At 39.1% G+C, this 17922-nt stretch overlaps 1 protein-coding gene across 16 annotated transcripts in view; it reads left to right on the plus strand.

Moving 5' to 3' along the window:
* Pam (peptidylglycine alpha-amidating monooxygenase) overlaps window positions 1-17922 on the plus strand; it is a 281804-nt gene that overhangs the window by 106370 nt on the left and 157512 nt on the right. For 14 of the 16 annotated variants that reach the window (XM_006985735.4, XM_006985733.4, XM_006985738.4 and 11 more), the window contains exons 2-3: window positions 13830-14231; window positions 15180-15300. In XM_006985735.4, coding sequence (XP_006985797.1) covers window positions 14131-14231; window positions 15180-15300 — 222 coding nt within the window. In that variant the 5' untranslated portion in view covers window positions 13830-14130. Of the gene's footprint in view, window positions 1-13274; window positions 13549-13829; window positions 14232-15179; window positions 15301-17922 lie in introns of those variants that run through there. The other 2 variants (XM_076549693.1, XM_076549694.1) reach the window with 1 other exon arrangement.

A 17922-nucleotide genomic window follows, 5' to 3' on the forward strand; every position in this document is an offset into this window, starting at 1 on the left:
CTTATGTCTCTACTGGGCTGACTTGAAGAGTTAACTTGAGAGTAGGCCTTGGTGAATTGTGGAAAGGGGGAACAGAAGAACAGGCACTTGTCAGTGCTAGGGGCAAACTAACTCTTCGTTCTCTGCGTTAAGAGATTCATTTGAGGAAAGCAGAATGACGTGCTAGTAGGATGTGTGCTGATGGAGTTGGAGCATGGGCTTGGGAATACCTAAGACTGATTGCGGGAGACCCTGCTCATTAATCAGATATCCTTACCAGTTAGTTTAAAAAGTCCAATCTTATGTGGACAAACATGGGATTGTTCCTCTGTAGAATTCTCTCTAGTTTTATTAATTAATGTTGACTTTCTTCTTAGGAAAAAATTCAGATACAAAGGTTTTAGAAATGTGAGTGAAATGCTTAATTTATATCCATAAATGTTTTGATTATATATTGGAGCATGTTGCATCATTAAATGTAAGTATTTTTAATGATACCTCATTTGCTATGTCCTTGGAAGATAATTGTAACAGTAAAAAAATTTCCCTTCCAGTGTGTTTTGATATGATATAACAAAGGAGGCATTAATGAATCTTTATCTCATTACAATGCTGTACCAATAGTGATTCAAGTATCAAAATGAAAGGGAAATTTTTACTGTAAATTTTAGTCTTTCAGACAAATAACACTACTGCTTCATTCATTTTTTTGTGATTTTAAAATTATTATTTGGTTAAGGTAAAAATGTACTAATTAAACTGTTGGCTTCTTTGATAATAAACAGAATTTTAATATTTTGTGAAAAGGTAACAACATAATCATGAAGTTTCAGACTCAAAAAATAAAGTAGGCCATCTTAAAATATTGATTTGGCTAATTCAGAATGAATCAATAATGCTATTGTTATGTATTAAAATTACTCTGTTGTCCTCAAGAAAAATGTAGCACACTTTAGTGCCGAGGCATTATATTCATCCATCTTTATCACTTAACTTATCATTTGTATTTAACCATAGGTGAAGCTACTGGGAAGTAAAACAAAGGTCCTTGCTGGGTGCCCAAAGAGCAGAAATCAGCACAATATAGTCAGAATTATCTAGATGTGTGTGTGATTATACGTAGTCAATCTAGAAACTATTTTCTCAGATGACATCTGTTCCCAAGTCAATGAGGTGGCCCTCTGCACTAGGCATTATGACTTCAAATGACTGGGCAATACTTTTGAATGCATGGATAAAAAGGAAAAAGTCTCTAAAATGTTATTATATATGGATGGCTTTCCTTATGTACATTCTGATTAAGTCTGATTGGGGGTACTGCTGAGTGACTGTAGTGCATTTTTTCCCTGGTGTTAATAAAGATCAAACCAGGGCTTTGTGCTTTCTGGGTAATTATGGAACCACTATGCTACATCCTTAGCCCTTAGTGTGTTTTTAAGTAATAATATGAGCTCTTCTAAATCCATAATTTTGAATATTTATGAATTTCGCATGTAAAGCCACAAAGTCCCTTTAGTTTCTGTTTTTAATAAATCTTTTGGCATGTATCATTTCAAAGTAGTCTGGATGGGATTATTAAAAGCATGTTTTTGGAATTACAGTGAGAAGCAAGCTTAAAAATTTTTAAATTTTTGCAGATATACCAACTTTTAAAATTCCATTTCAAGACAACCATTTTCCATCAAAATAATTTAAATAGCCCATCTCTTTAGTAGTAAGTTAAGTTCAGGAGAATCAAGTGAGTCACAGTGAATGTCATCACCTTTATGGCACCTAGTGCTTCTCTAGTAGTGGCCATACAGCACTCTGCATCCTGTAAAATGCCTTCGTCAACAGTACTTCTCTTGGGAGATAGGCAAGTTTCACTAGTAAGAATCCACTTGTCCCATTTAAACCCCAAGAACCTGGTTTGGTCCACCATTCTAAATTCTGTTTGTTTCAGAAATACCTAACTGAGTTTAGAATATAAATGTATCTCTCTATTTCTGACTGCTTGGGCCAGTTGGATCTGTGAGTCTGAGTCTATAGAGTTTATCATGAGGCATAAACTTGTGACTTATTACATGTGAGTTCTTGCACACCAAATAAAAATGTTTGTTTAACGATTTTGATGCAGTGTTGATAATTTCATAGTGTTTCACTTTGATCTGAAATATCCTCCAATGGCTAAATGATGAAGCTTGTTCCCAGCTGAGGGAGCTCTTGGAAGATGGTGGAAACTTTAGGAGGTAGGGCATAGTTCAGGAAGTAAGTCATTGAGGGCATGCCCTTGCGGAGTTTCTGGTGAACTGGTTCCTTCCTTCTGTTCTGCTTGCTTCCCAAATGCCATGAGTAAGCAGCCCTGCTCTTCCACTTCTTTCCCAGCAGGATGTTCTGTCCTGCCACAGGTACAAAACGATGAGCCACTGGTACAGCCGATGAGATGCACGCCTCAACATCCTCCTTTTAAGTTGCTTGTCTGAGGTATTTTATCACAGTGGTTGGAAGTTGAGGAATATACTATGGAATATAAATTGGAATGAATATTGACCATGTTAATCAAGGTTTAAGTTGAAATTTTGGCTAACAGAGTTACTGTGTTTGTTCCCCGCCCCGCCCCGCCCCATATGTTGTGTGTGTGAGCACTCGAGTGTGTGCATGCACACGCACAATTGGATTAGGAAGAATGTTTGCATTGAAATCTCAAACTGTGCTTTTTTTCAGTTCTTCAGTAATTGCAAAGTGTCTGCTGTCTGAACATGTTCTACTATCTGAAAAGATACTTGAAGATGAGCTATAAATAGATTCAGAGTGAACAGTGCTAAATTAGGAAGATCAAAGAGAGATTTTTTACATTTTATCTACTGATAAAGCCAAATCTGAAACCCTAATATCAGATTATGATTATACTGTTGCTTTATTCTTCAGAATTGGCTCCAATTGTTTTTTCTCTTTTAAGAGCCCTTTGATGGACCATTGAGCACAGCCCTCACTTTAAGCCAGTGTGAAGTAGATCACTAAAATAAGACTTGGACCATGCTTTCTGACTCAAGTTCTAAGATTTTTGCCCTCTATTTCATACCAGTAGTTTTATTTTTCCAGATTCCCAGAAGAGTAAGGTGTGGGGGTTGGTGAGATTTACTATAGGAAACAATTAGTATGTCTTATTCCTAGGTGTACTATTGACTTTAATTATACGTGATAAAAAAAATGAATTCACTTAGGAGCATTGCTGAATCACTTCTTGTTCAGTTAGCTTTTATGTATTTTCTTATAATACCAGAAATGTAAGCCTTATCAAGTGTGGCCTGGTGGCTAACTGCAGTTCCTGCCTTTGAAGTCAACTAAACCTTTAATTCCATCCCTATCCCTCTCCTCACAACAGGGCAGCAAGTTCCTTAACTTCTCCGTTCCCTCATCTGTGAAGTGGAGAAAATAGTGAAACAGCTTGCAGGATATTGTAAGAATGAAAACATATCCTATGTGCAAATTCCTTAAAGCACCGCCCTCTTCATAGCAGCTACTCAGCGATGTTCAATTCTGGGTTGTTAATAGTATCATTGTTTTCATGTATAGATCCATCCTTACATGCCCTTATTTTTGAAAGGAATTTTTCTCCTTAAGTGATAGGAATCATTTTTCCACGTGGTCTTAATATCCCTCTTGATTTTTTCCGTTACTTGAAAAACCCAACCCTTAGTTAAAAGTCACAATCAGAGCTATAACTTCAGCAATGCTGAGAGAAGGCAAGCGAGATGAACGAGTCTGAAATGTTACCACTGGGACTGCACCAAGTGGTCTGTCAGACTTGGAGGCTCATGGGCATCTTCTTTGTTGAGCTTTCATGTGAGTTTCAGGTGTATTGCAGATCTCTCTGGGAAACCTTGTAAAGAGGATTAAAGGTAGGGAAGAGCAAAGCCATTCTGTAAGTGCCTTGTGAAAGCAAACCACTTCTTCCTAAGCTCACGACAGCGACAGCAAGAAACAGTTTACTAGCAATGAAATAAACTCGCCACCTGTTTGTGCAACCGCATCAAAGAAGCCTAAGAACGCTTTGATCATTTTCAGGCAGAAGGAAATTATGAAGCTCTCCACTGATAGTTCATGGGGTGTTTGGGGGAACAGATCAAAGAAAACTGTTGTTAATATGGACCAGAAATTAAAATCTGCATCCATGCTGCTTTATTAGACTGTGCCTCTTTCATTGGTGAATTGCATACTTAAAAATTGAGATGATCATCTTGTGATTAATCTGAACTTTATTGAGCAACTATGTTCAACTATGTACTTTTGATAATGACATATAAATTGCCTCATTGAGAGATTGAGTGGGCAGTTTGTAGAACATATTTTGTTTAATCCTTTTAGGTTCCTGTAAACCCAGTTACACAGAATTATATAAGAGAGGAAATGTTTTGACATTCTTCCATGATCTTTAAGAAAAACTCCCGTAAGTTTTCAATTATGTAATAGCAATATAAGATTATAGATTTCACTTTGAACACTATAATTATACAGCTGAGAAGCTTGAAGAAAAGAAGAGCAAAACTTTACAATAGGAAGAGCTGTATTTATGGGCATTTTATTGTAGGGAATCAAACATTTGAAATGGAAAACAAAAGAATTGTTTGCAAATACCACTCACTGCTGTGGGAGAGAAATCCATCTGAGGGATGCAAGAAGCAGAAGAAAACTCACTATTGCTTTCAATAGATTCCTTAAAGACAAAGACTATTTATTCTGGAAGTGCGTGGTCTAGGTCTGAGCCAGTCTCCAAGGTGTAGTTTTGACTCCTGCCTCTGAAATTGTTAGGAAGCTTTCAACAAAATAGAGATGACAGTGCTTCAGGAATAAGCCCAAGAAGGTAGAGCAATAAATAGGAAAAGTCATGAGCAGCTCATTAAAAATTTATTGACTAATGGTGAGAGAACACATGGACAGCAGGTCCCCACCTCTGCACCACATCCTCGGAAATCCAGCGTGCTAACATTTGCCTTTGAGCTCAAGAGGCTGCCTCCCTCTATGGCATTCTGTCTTTCTCTTACAGAGAATAAACTGCTAACACAGAGACCCTCAGAGGAAGAACCTTCGTCTTAATACTTGTCTGAGTCGGTTATTCAGTGATTCATACTTTATTGAAACAACCAAATTGACATTTGAAATTTAGTCAGATCATTGGCATTAGTTTCAGATGACTTCCTGGAAAATTCACTGAGGATAAAGAAGCAAGTTTATTAATTTCTCAAGTGTCCTTTGAGATAGCTTAGGAATCTGGGCCCTTGCCTGCTTCTTGGGTTAGGGCAGAAATCCCTTAGTCCAGAAATTCCTGTACTAAATTGCTGTGAGACAGTTAACAGCCTATCTATTCACTCAACAATGATATTGTTTAAATGGGAAGTGATGTCATAGCTGGAGAATTGTTATTACTTTTCTAAAACTAAATTCTATGCTTATAAATCAATAGACTCCCTGGTGGACAGGTGAGTAGGATCCCAAGGCTAGTTCCACCTCTGCGACATTGTCAGGCACTGCTAATGCTTTTCCGTGCAAGTCAGCAGTCCCTCAATTCCCTGTCAATGCAGCCCATAGAAGTGCAGGACAGAAATGGTTGGAAGCCAGTGATTTTAGAGTGAAAGTGCTAGCATCGAGTTAGATACATGTGTTCACAAGTAACATTTATGTTAGTTGAAGCTGAGAAATTTAATTGAGAATTATACCTCTTGCTATTTTCTTCATGAAAAGTTTTTACAAAACAAACTCACTTGATGACTAATAGACATTTAAAGGACATCTGGTACAGATCCCATAAACGATAGATAGATAGATAGATAGATAGATAGATAGATAGATAGATAGATAGATAGATAGATAGATAGACAGATGGATAGATGGATAGATAGATATCTGGTACAGATCCCATAAACCATAGATAGACAGACAGACAGACGGATAGATGGATAGATAGATATCTGGTACAGATCCCATAAACCATAGATAGACAGACAGACAGATAGATAGATAGGTGATAGACAGGCAACTAACTAAATAGATAGATATGAGAGAGGGGGAGAGGGAGAGAGAGGTGTTGCTGTTGACAAATTTTAAGTGCAGTGGTTCCCTGAGACCTTTTAGCATATATGTCCCAACAGATACCAAGTCAATTTTGACTTGCAAGCAAAGACTATTTCAGAGTGGCAGCATGTTAAAAGAGGTGATTCTCAAATAAATCCAAGAGTATACGGTGCCACCAATCTGGTTTCTTGTTAATGCCAAGTAATGAGGAGGGGAGTTGATTTAGCATTTGTAGATGATAAACTTCATACTATATGTAGGGTGAATTTTCCCTTCCTACATGAAGAAAAGAACTCTAAACATCAGTGATCATAGCACAAGTGATTTTAAGATATCAGCTAGTAAGTGGGAAAAGTGGGCTAGGTATTAAAAAAAAAAGCAAAAAGCAAATGAAAAGACAATCATAATGATTGCATATTCATACTGAGTGACAGAGAAAACTACTCATGACTCCAAGGTCTGAAAACATGTAGCGAGCAGTGGAGGCTGTGTCAGTCCTTATCACCAGCCTGACTAAAAGAAAAGACTACTTGGTACAGCTGATTGTTGCCATGGAAATCTGACTTTGATGTGAAATTTTGAAATGTTTACTCTGATTTTGGGAAGCAGTTGAGAAGACCCCTGTAAGCCAAACATAATCTACTTTTGCATCCACTTTGAAACATGGTCATTTGCCTTCTCCTTGTTTCCTACTGCTTTAGCTAAAGGGGCAATGTCTTGTAAGGTAGTAAGAGGAAGCATTAATGCTTCCCACTAAGGGAATGAGTGGAAGGCTAGCTTACATTGCACAGCTGAGCAGTTAATGGCCTGAAGTGTGCGGTGGGAGTGCCATGCTTATACCCTGGTTTTCTGCCCTGAGCAGGATTGCCCATTCTTGCCATATTCCAGTTTCCACTTTTGTAAAACAGGAGTGATCACACAAACTTCATAGAGCTACACCGAGAATCATGAGGAACTGAAATGCCATGAAGTGGATATAATAATTGCTCAATAAACATTGACTGTGATGGTTTTTTAACAAGAAAACAGTATTCAGAGATTTGCTTACTTATTTATATTTAAAGAGAGCATCCTTTGTAAATGTGAAGGCTGTGTTTCCTGGTGGATGATATGAGTTAAATGCATAGATATTGAAGTTTGAAAGTCAGGATTGGAGTCCAAACTCTACCACTGTATAATTAAAACAGTAAATTAATTTTTCTGAGCCTTGAATCTCTCATCTATAAAAGAAAAATTATAACCCAAACATCAAAGTCAGAATTCAGTGAGATAATATGGAAACAGGTATTATTTTCTGCTGTTTTTAAATTCTTTAGATGTTCTATATTCATAAACACATTTTTAGGTTTTTATGTGTATTAAAAAGAAATGACATTGCATTGGTTAACAAATTAAACTCCATCTTAATGAACTACAACAGAAATTCTTAGACAGGGTTACTTTACCCTTCAGATGACATTTGACAATGTCTGTTGACATTTTTGGTTGCCACAGCTCAGAGGAGTGCTGCTGGCTGCTAGTGGGTGAGGGCCAAGGCTATGACTAAACATCTGGTGACACACAGGACAGCTTTGCACATCAGAGGATGCTTCAGCCAGAATGTTAATAGTGCTGGGCTGTAGGGACCCTGCACCACAGCTGTATAACCACCACAACGTTCAGTCTGTAGCAAAGAAAATTCTGTTGTTTTCCCAAAATATTACCTAACTCAAATAACCTATTCATTGAAATCTGAAGACACTCATTCAATAAGATATATTTTTAGAGGCACATATGTTCTTGTTTTCCTGTGGTTTCAAAAGAAACCCTAGCTGATGAAAATTAAATTTAAATTTATGTTACAGAAGCATATTCACAGAAAATGGTAGCCCTTCATGTAAAAAGTGTTACTTGAAATACAATGGTTTTGGGGGTTTTGTTTTTGTTTTTGTTTTTCAGGACAGGGTTTCTCTGGGTAACAGCCCTGGTTGTACTGGAACTCACTGTGTAACCCAGGCTGGCCTCGAACTCACAGAGATCCACCTGCCTCTGTCTCCCAAGTGCTGGCATTAAAGGCATGTGCCATCACTACCTGGCTGAAATACAATAGTTTAAGTTAGAGTATCTCTGCTTTTTAAATACATACATTTGCTTTCTGTAATTTGCTTTATCAAAATTAACTTTCCTTCTTTTTCATTCTTGGATAATACAGTCCTAAAGCCATTAGATAGAGCACAGCAGAGTAGACATTCAGATAATGGGAAAGGCATAGGATAACAGAGAGCCCTACACAAGTAAGGAAGTGTGAATGTGGTTGGATTGGTGACATGGTGTTTCAGTTAGCTTTCTGTCAGTGTATCAGGTACTTGAGATAATCACTTTGTATGGGGACAGGCATCAATCGACAGTAGCAGTAGGCTTGTTCGGTTACTGGTTACTTTTGGTCCTGTGGTGAAGCAGCAGACCTCTCAGGGGGAATGTTGTAGAGCATAGCCATTTACTTCGTGGCTGGAACCACAGGATAGAAAAAGAAAAGATGGGGAGCACTTCCTTATTGCCTTCAAATGCATGCAGTCAGATACCCAAGACAACCTTTAGGCTTTAACTCTTAAAGATAAGGTTCTGCCACCTCCCAGGAGTGCCAAACTGGCCACTGATTATTGACATGGGGCCTTTGGAGAGCATTTCAGAGTCAAATAAATCATATGGCACTATCAGAATCCGAATAAAGTGAACAGTCCATTTGGGGATGTCAACAAAGACCAAGTGGGATTAAGAGGGGAAAGTTCTAACATTCCAAGAATCATGGGCAAATGGCAAAGATAACTTCGAAGGTCCACAACTGAGACAATTTTAGCATCAAAGTAATGTACATAAAGGTAGTAACTGGTTAAAACCCATTCAGCAAAACAGGGAACAAGGAGCCCATTGTGATGTAATAGGTAAAATAAGCTGAAACTCTGATGAAAAATTGAATGCCTGTAAAATAAAAATAACTTCCCCAACAAAAACATTAATTCAAAGGGAAACTAGTAACTGTGTAGTAGAAACCTAGGTGGAAAGACCACCTGAATTAAAGGGTCAGCATCACAAGGTCTTAACAAGACAAAATTCTCTTGCCATCTAATTAAAGCTTCCAGGGGTGGAGATCATCGTTGTGGCCAATAGGATGGTATATTATAGATGCATTTGACTTTTGATGGCACAATCATAAAAGACTACATTGGGAGAAGCCAGCTGCCATTTAGTAGGAGTAACCAAGAAGCCTTTAAAAGAAGACCACAGAGTGAGGACATTTTTCTGCTAATATCTAGCACCAATTGCTAGTCACATAATAGGATGCACTTTTAACATTCTTTTTAAGTTGGATTATTATTTATTTATTGTGTGTATGTATGAATGTGTATGTGTGGATATGCATGTAGATAACTAGATTTCTCCATGTGGGTCTTGGGGATTGAGCTTCAGGTCTCCAGACTTGACAGCAAGTGCCTTTAAGTGCTGAGGAATCTCGCAAGCCCAGATGTTCTTATTTTAAAACGGAAATCTCCCTAAAGTATCTTGGAGTGTTGAAGCATCAGGTCAATAACTTCCTGTTCAATGGTTTTAGAAAGAAAAAAGAAAGATTATTTGTACTATAATTGGAACATTCCTCTGAGATTCTTAAAATTTTTGGTTATGCAAAGTAAAAAAATAGTATATTATAGACTGCTCTTGGTTTTAAAAATTTGTCTTTTTAAAAGGGGTACTGATTTTTGTAAGTTTTAGTTAAAAAATATTACCAAGCTGCTTTCAATGTACATTTAAGTGGCTTCTAATACTACTATTAAAAAACATCTAGTCCTTTGTTATTTTGAACAATGCTATTATCTTTTTTTGACATTTTTGTGTCATTATTTAGGTTTTGTTCAAGAATAAATGCCCAGAAATCAAGTTACTGCATGAATGGATGTCAATTTAGCCATGGCATTCTGGGAAGCCTCATACAATGTCTTTAAAAGTAAATGAAATTCATAATTTTGTAGCTATTTTTCCCCACACTTGGAAAGTACTTTCTATAAGAGTGGGAATTTATCTCTTTGATTATCACTGTCCTGAACATTATGGCACTGAATATGTATTTGGAGTAGCAATAATTGCAAGCATTTAGTAAGCACTTGGCTCTGTCCTTAGGAGATGAATTTACTTATTCCTGGAATAGCTCTTACAAAGTAGGTGGTGTGATCCTTTCTGTTGGTGAAGAAACTAAGGCACAGAGAGACTCAGACGCCCTACGTCAGATAGAGCTAGATACCAGACAGTTTTCCTGCAGTTTCCAAGGAGCCACCACTCTGTCCCACTTCTCTCACTGAGTATGTTAATCCATGAACAGATAGTCAACATGTTTCTTGGAGACTTTAACCCGTTACAGACTTCAGGAACCTCTTTTTTCCTTGCTAAATAAAAGTATTGAGAATGACCCACACTCTCTAAGATCTTAGTTTTATGGTCCTCCAGTGCAGCCCCGACTTACTACCTAATGATCTGCTTCTAGAATTAATACCCATACAGGCATAAACTATAAATCATCCTTAGCCAGGGAAATTATGGAGATATAAACAGTATATGTGCTTTGTGTCTCAGATAAAATGGTGCATCCGGGCTTCCTGTCTCCAGGAGACAGCTTTTATTACTGTGCCTCAAACACATCATGTCCTCTGCCCCATCTGGGCCCTTTGCTCGTGCTGTCCCTGTACCTTCAACTGTGCCTTCTGTTGAAGATGCTGTCCAGCTTTTCATCTCCTTTCATCTTGAAGATGCCTCCATTTCTCAGATCCCTGAATCTCTTTTATGGTCTTTTCTAGGAATAGTTTTTCCATCAGTTGTGTGAAATTCTCGTTTCCTTAATAAATTATCTTCTCTTTTTAGGTTTAGTCATCTTATAAACCAAATTATGTATCATAATGTTTTGTGCAATATACAAAATTAAATATTTTTGAATGAATAAATGCATTATCTCAGGAACATATAATTTGAATTTTAAAAATCTTAAGACAAAAATTTGAATATTACATAGTCTACATTAATAGGAATTATGCAATAAAAATGAAATGGTAATGGTTAAACATATTTATTTCTGTGTTATAATTTGTATTCCATCTTTGAAAGGTTTTAAGAATTACAATTAGCTTTCATTTATATAGTGAAAGGTATTGTTTTTATAGTTATAGATATCATCCTTGCTTCTACCCACAGCTTCAATTCTCTTTTTTGTAAGTGGGTGTTTTAGGAACATCAAAGGGAATAAAAATCAATCAGTTAAGTGGAATTTTATTTCCAAGGCTGGTACTTAAGGGTGTATTCCTGTTACAGAATTTCAATAATAAGTTTGTTTTCAAGCGTTTTTTCAAGCGTTTTGTTTAATACCAAGCCCCCTTGGCAGGTAAAACAAGGACTGTCCTTGAATGCTGTTCTAAATGAAATAGAATTCCTTTCCTAATATATATATATATATTTAAAAAGAGAACTTTGGGGAATATACTATGTTGTCACTTGACAGGACTGTACTTGGTTGGTAGCAAAGACAATAGCACAGCCTTCAACACCAACACCCCCAGCCCCAGGAGGCCTTTTCCTTTACCAAGAATAAGAACTTAGCTGAAGGGTTTTGTTGCTGATCTCAAACAGGGAGCCAAAGGCAAAGATCAAACAAACATTATCAGTCTTTTGAAAATGTCATTGCTTATGTACATCACCTGTGATCCTTGGGTGCTGGTGAGCCTCCAGCACCCCTGAGGTAGCTGGATATTAAACTGTAGTCTATTTATATTTGATATATGGTGTTTAACTTAGATAGTGCTGGCCATGATGAATATTATTCAGTTCACTGTTAGTGTTTATGTTCTTGGTTTTACACACACACACACACACACACACACACACACACACACACACACACGGCTTAGCTTCACTATACTATGATTCCTAGAGAGCAATTTTAAAGGCTAACATAGTATTGTGGAGAATGTCTTATCCACTTATCATTCATTTTTTGGTACTAGCAATTGAACTCAGAGCTCCCAGCTACACATAAGCTGTACCATGAACCCACTGTCCCCCAGCTCCTGATCTTCATTATATGCAAGGGTACTTATTCATCAGATAAACTTACTTGGTATTCTCTGGGCCATATTTATAATTATAGATTAAAATGAAGATTTAGAACTCTGTTTTGGAGAAGTTATTTCCACAATGTGAATGATATATTTTAAATTAATGCCGACTATCATTTTCAGATTTAGTACATAATCTGACAAATGTTCAGAGCAACTGGTAAAGTCAAAGCATGAGTATGTTAGAGTTTAGCCTTGTTGGTCTTGGGACATCACACTTTTTTTATGTGGCTTCTGCAGACAACAAAGGGAAATTTCCCCTAAGCCTGAAGGACCCTCGAAGAAATTGACCAAGATCAGCCTGGGGGGAAAAGCATACAAATTTAGACACTTGTGAAGGGGGGATGGGGGGAAATCATAGTATAGGGGACAAAGACATGATTGAGACTATCCAGAAACACTCAGAAGCATGCCTCTTTTTCTGTAAGAGAGGTGGTGTTTGCAGAATGCAGACTGTAAATTTTTATTGAATATAATTAAGGCTCCAGGAAACAATCCCTTTGGTATTTGCATGTGCTTGGGATATGATCTGGTCATGGGAGTCTGTCCGGTATGGTTGCATTCTTGCTTTCCATAGTGAGGTAGTAGGTTTTCAGGCTCAGCATGGAAGACAGCTGCGTATCCCTTTCTGCAGCTGAGTGTCATACCTGGGGGAGGGGGGAGTGTGTGGAGTGGAGGAGGAAACATAAGAGGGCCTTGATCTAGAACCTTCTTTAAAGGCCGTCAAATTCCCTTTTGATAATTTTTTTTTTATCAGCTTAACAGTCAGCCATAGTTTTATGGTATCCTTCCTTCCCTGAGCCCTCACCTCTCCTGTTTATATTAATAGGAAGTTCTTGACCATAGTCTTTCTAGACATACTTTATTTGGAGAATGGCTAAGATCCTCCCCACTCCACTCCGCACCCTTCTAATTCTGTTATCAGTTTCTAAACTTTATATAGGATAGAGCATCTTTGGGAATACATGCCGCTATCAGGAAGAAATCATTGCTTTGTATATTAGATGCCAGATTTTCAATGGGCGTTTGCAAAGCACCTATCATGTTAACTGTGGAGTTTTAGTTTGTTTTAAAGTAATTCTGAGAACTTACAGAGAAATGTTTGTGCAGGCAGGGGGTAGCTCGCTCTTTCTCTTCTCATCCGTAGCCCTGCGGTGCATATACATGAAATGCCTTTGTTCTCGTCTTTTCTGCCTGATTATTATGGTCTCTAAGTGCTTTGTCTTCGCCCCTCCGGTGTATTCCTTGTGCCTTAGTCAGTGATTGAGTGAATAACTTTGTTTACATCGAACGGAGGTCTGGAGCACGCTTTTTTTTTTTTTTTGGTGAGATGAGAGATGGAGGAAGAAACCCATAAAGTGGGGTGGATAGGAGGGGGAAAGCAGAGGTAAAAATCAAAACAACAATAAAATGAAAACACAAACACAAGCCGGGAGTGGGTGTAGGGGAAGAAGAGCAAGCTAAGGCAGAACAGGGGCTTCACTCGGGGGTCTGTGAAGTCACGGGGGCTTGTCGCGGGGGTGGAGAGAGATCAACAGACCAGCATTTTCCCCAGGCTTGGGCGCAAGCTTGTGAAACTCCTCATGTATTAAAGAACCTCGGCTGGGATTTGCTGAGGACAAATGCTGTAATGTGTTAGTCATCCATTATCGGCTTCTATTTTTGCAGGTTCCGAATGATGACTGACGCGGGTCTGCGCGATAGCCCTCACAGCCCCTGTCATTGGGAGCGATAAGGACCTCGCACGTCCGGCAGGGCAGCCGCACCGGGGCTCAAGGCGCTCTGGAGGGCGGGCGGCTCCCGCGGGCGGAGCGGACTCCAGTGCCGCTTCCCACGCACCGGGACCAGACCTCCCGGACCCGGCTGCCCGCGCGTCGCCCGTCGCTCGGGGCCATGAAGTAGCAGTGGCCGCCAGCCCTGCCCTCCCGCCGGCCCGGCTGCTGCAAGCTGCCCCGGCCCCAGCTCGGACATGGCCGGACGCGCCCGCAGCCTGCTGCTGCTGCTGCTGCTGCTGCTCACCCTGCAAGGCAGCTGCCTGGCCTTCAGAAGCCCACTTTCTGTCTTTAAGAGGTGCGTGTTTGGCTTGTTTGTTTTCCTTTCACCGGAGGAAGGTGTTTGGGGTGGTTTCTGTGCATGCTCCTTAGAAATGTAGTCACTTGTAGTAACCAGGGTCCTTGGGAAAAAAAATCTCTACGAGGCTAGTCTTCTCTACCCAAAACGACTTGGAATTTTAGCCCCAGTAACTTCTCCTCAAGTGCCCCTTGCAGATAAAGCCCCCCCCCCAACGTCCTGTAGCCAAGCTGCCCCCCCTGGCTTTCGGAACTCCAATTAGAAGTTGTGACTTCCAGAACTAATCGCTCCCTCTTGGGGAAATATTTCAGAAACTACCATATAGTTGTTTAGACTCGAATGCCTTCCTGTGTATAACACCTGGAGAAATAAAGTATCAAGATAGATCGGTGGTGGGGAGAAGACCATTGGCTATAATAGCTCACTAGGAAATATCGAGCTGTATACACGTACCTCGTAATTACCAAATGAAATATTTATGTACTTGTACATTTGTAATTCACATCGCAGTCTTTATTTCTTCCTCCCATAACTGTACTTAGCAAGATTGTGGTTAGAGAGGTTTTGTTGTTCATTTCTGATTAGTAATGTTGGACTTTCATAGTTGACAAAATGTGACTGGGTTCCAGGTCATAGCCTTACGACTAGAAAATCAGCGTGCGTGTGAGGATGATAACATCTTCATTAAGTAGAAATAAATATGTATTACAGGCTTTTATTGAGCTGAACTTTAAGTGTGCCCTGCTTAGTCGCTTTGATTGTCCTTTGCTTACAAACTGGCTCTATGTTTCTCATCGACAATAATGTGATTCTGGGTGTCGGGTTGTTACCGAGTTGTGGCATTATAGTTTTTATTGGATCTGCATTAGTAATCCTTAAACTTAAGGTCATAGGACTTATTTCTGCCCTTCCAATTATGTTCAAGGGTGTTAAAATGATCTTCTTTAGGTTTAAAGAAACTACCAGATCCTTCTCCAATGAATGCCTTGGAACCACCAGACCTGTAACTCCCATTGATTCATCAGATTTTGCATTGGATATTCGCATGCCTGGGGTCACACCTAAAGAGGTGCGTGGAACGCTCTACTTTATTATTCTGCTGTTCTGTGTACTGTCCAAAATTGAAGCTTAAGCGAGGAACCTGCATTTATCACTGCAGTAACTTCTTCGCTTTCAGGCTCCCCAGATGAGGCTAGGATACTATAAAAGGGGTAAGACTTCAACACAAAATATTCAGTTAAATTATGTTCATTGAAGTGTTACTCGTATTTTTATTGTGACTTGAAATGGAAACTTGAAATTTTACAGTTTGAGATTCTTTATGGAGAAATGGCCTCTGTAATACAGCATTTAAATATACACTGAAGTAAGGAAAATGTTCTAATGAAGGAAATAACATTGAGCAGCTGCATCTCCCAGATTACCATGTTTGTTAAAATACCCTTCCAAAGCAGCCACAATTAAGATAGAAAATCCTGTTTGCTGCCAAGAATTTGAAAAAGCAAACATTCCACAGTTTGGAAAGTTGGGGAAACTATTCATACAGGTGGTAGGATGGATTTTCTAGAGATATATTTGAAGAAATAACAGCGGTACTCACACGGATGTGTCATGGTTCACGTGAAGTTGGGCAAGGTTGCTAGGCACCCCGTGTCGGAGCACACACAAGAAGCTAACACACACTGCTGTGTGCGCAAGGTGTTTCATTAAGCATGGAAAGGCCAGAATTAATTATGCTCTGCAGCCGGCTAGAGAGGGGATTTATGTATGTCATTAAAAGAGAGCCTTCTGCTTTTGAAGGGCTGCAGACAGGGAGAGGCCTGGACGGGGAAGAGCTGCAGTGGCCGATGACTCATTCTTGCAGATAATGGACTGTTTCCTCTTTTTCCCCTCTTAGCACTGGGAAAAGAAAAGTATTCTATTTATTGAGGAAAATGACTTTTGAAACGGACAACCAGAAGCTCTAGAAAATACACACAGGCCTTTTACTTCAGGGTAAAACCTGACAGTATTTGAAGACTGGGGTATGGTTCTGGGTAACTACTTTACAGCTATGTCAGGAATGGCCCTACTGTCTCCACATCCCCATGTCACCAGGCAGATACCTCTTCTGTACATTTTGTTATTTCTGCCCTGACCCCGAGTTCCATAATCACCTTATGTAGTATTTAATAAGAAACCAAGACCAGAACACAGAACCACAGTCCCTGACCCGAGAAATGAGCTGTTTGTTTCTTACTTTCTCTTCAGTTTTAAAATAGAGTTTTTACTATACTTCTTTAAACTTAGCTGCTTATTTTTTATATGAAGTAATCACTGGTTGGTCTTTTTTTTTTTTTTTTTTTTTTTTTTTTTTTTGAGATTGTCTCCTTCTACACTGTGGGCTGGCCTAAAGCTCAAGGCAATCCTCCTGCCACAGTTTCCTCACTGTATGAATCAGAGGAATGTGTTACCATGCCCAGCTTCAGTAATTGGTCTTTTAGCTTGTTTCCCACAAGAACATCATGTATACTAGTTTTAATCAAATAATAAATTAGCTCTATTTGGAAATATCCCCTTATCTTTGTTACGGTTTCACAATAGTAGTAGGCATTCTACTGCAACCAGTACTCCCAGAAAGACCAACTAGAAGAGTTGATTTAAAAAACAAATGTGGAAGAGCTCTGTTTTCAAAAGACAAATATTTATTATGATTATCAGAACAATGGTGTGGAAAGAGAGCATGTGGTATTTAAATTGTTGCTGTTTATTTTGCACTCTAGGCACAGGATTTTGCCTCGTGCAATGGCCATTGGTTGGTTTCCTTTGCAGCAGAGTTGCTTTCCTCCTTGCTCTTTCTCTAAGGACATGTGGTTCCCAGGAGCCATCTCCAGATGGGGCATGAATGGGTTGGGGTTAGCAGATGACTAGATCTTGCTTCCCTTCCACAGGGATTGATTCGGAAAAATATACACGTCCTAGAACAGCCCAATCAACTTTCAGGACTTTTGCTAAGAATGCACTTTCCTCTTTTATGTGAGTGACAAGCATGGAGTCCTGGTGTACACTAGCTTTATGAGAAGGTGCCTAGGATAATATAGAGAGACTGAAACAATGGAAGTTCTTGGTGACTTCATCACTTTGGTCACTTTTGCTTATGTTAGCCATTACTGTTTCATCCAAGCTGGGTTGAGGTTTGTCTTAACTTGCAGCTACAACTGTCTAACTGGGTGAGTGATTCAGTTGCTCTGAAACAGCTTAGATCTGGTTAGAATGTCCCATCATCTTCCCTCAACATGCTTGATTCAATGTGTTCTGCATACTGACTCACCTACAGATGATACGTCTTTATAAACATTCATGAAAAATGATAGGCTGCCCATGACAGACAGATAGAAAATCTCTTTCTTCCTCAACTTGGCATTCTTGGTGATGTGGACTCAGAGCTATGATACTGTAAATACTTTTAGTGGGGGGCGGGGGGGGGGAAGCAATCACCCTTGCCTTAAAATGCAGCTAAAACCAGAGTTAACACAGGTAAGAAGAAATGAGGTAAAGGGGGAAGAGTGAAAAGTATCAGAGTGAAGAAACAAAAGGTAAAGGGGACATGAGAGTTGACACAAACAAACAAAATCCAAGGAAGTAAAATGGTCAAGAACAAGAATAAATGGGCAAAATATAGGTTTTCTGGAATAGGGAGAAGAAAATACTT

Source organism: Peromyscus maniculatus, chromosome 13 (assembly GCF_049852395.1).
Source record: "Peromyscus maniculatus bairdii isolate BWxNUB_F1_BW_parent chromosome 13, HU_Pman_BW_mat_3.1, whole genome shotgun sequence".
In the NCBI taxonomy this organism is placed as follows: Eukaryota; Metazoa; Chordata; class Mammalia; order Rodentia; family Cricetidae; genus Peromyscus; species Peromyscus maniculatus.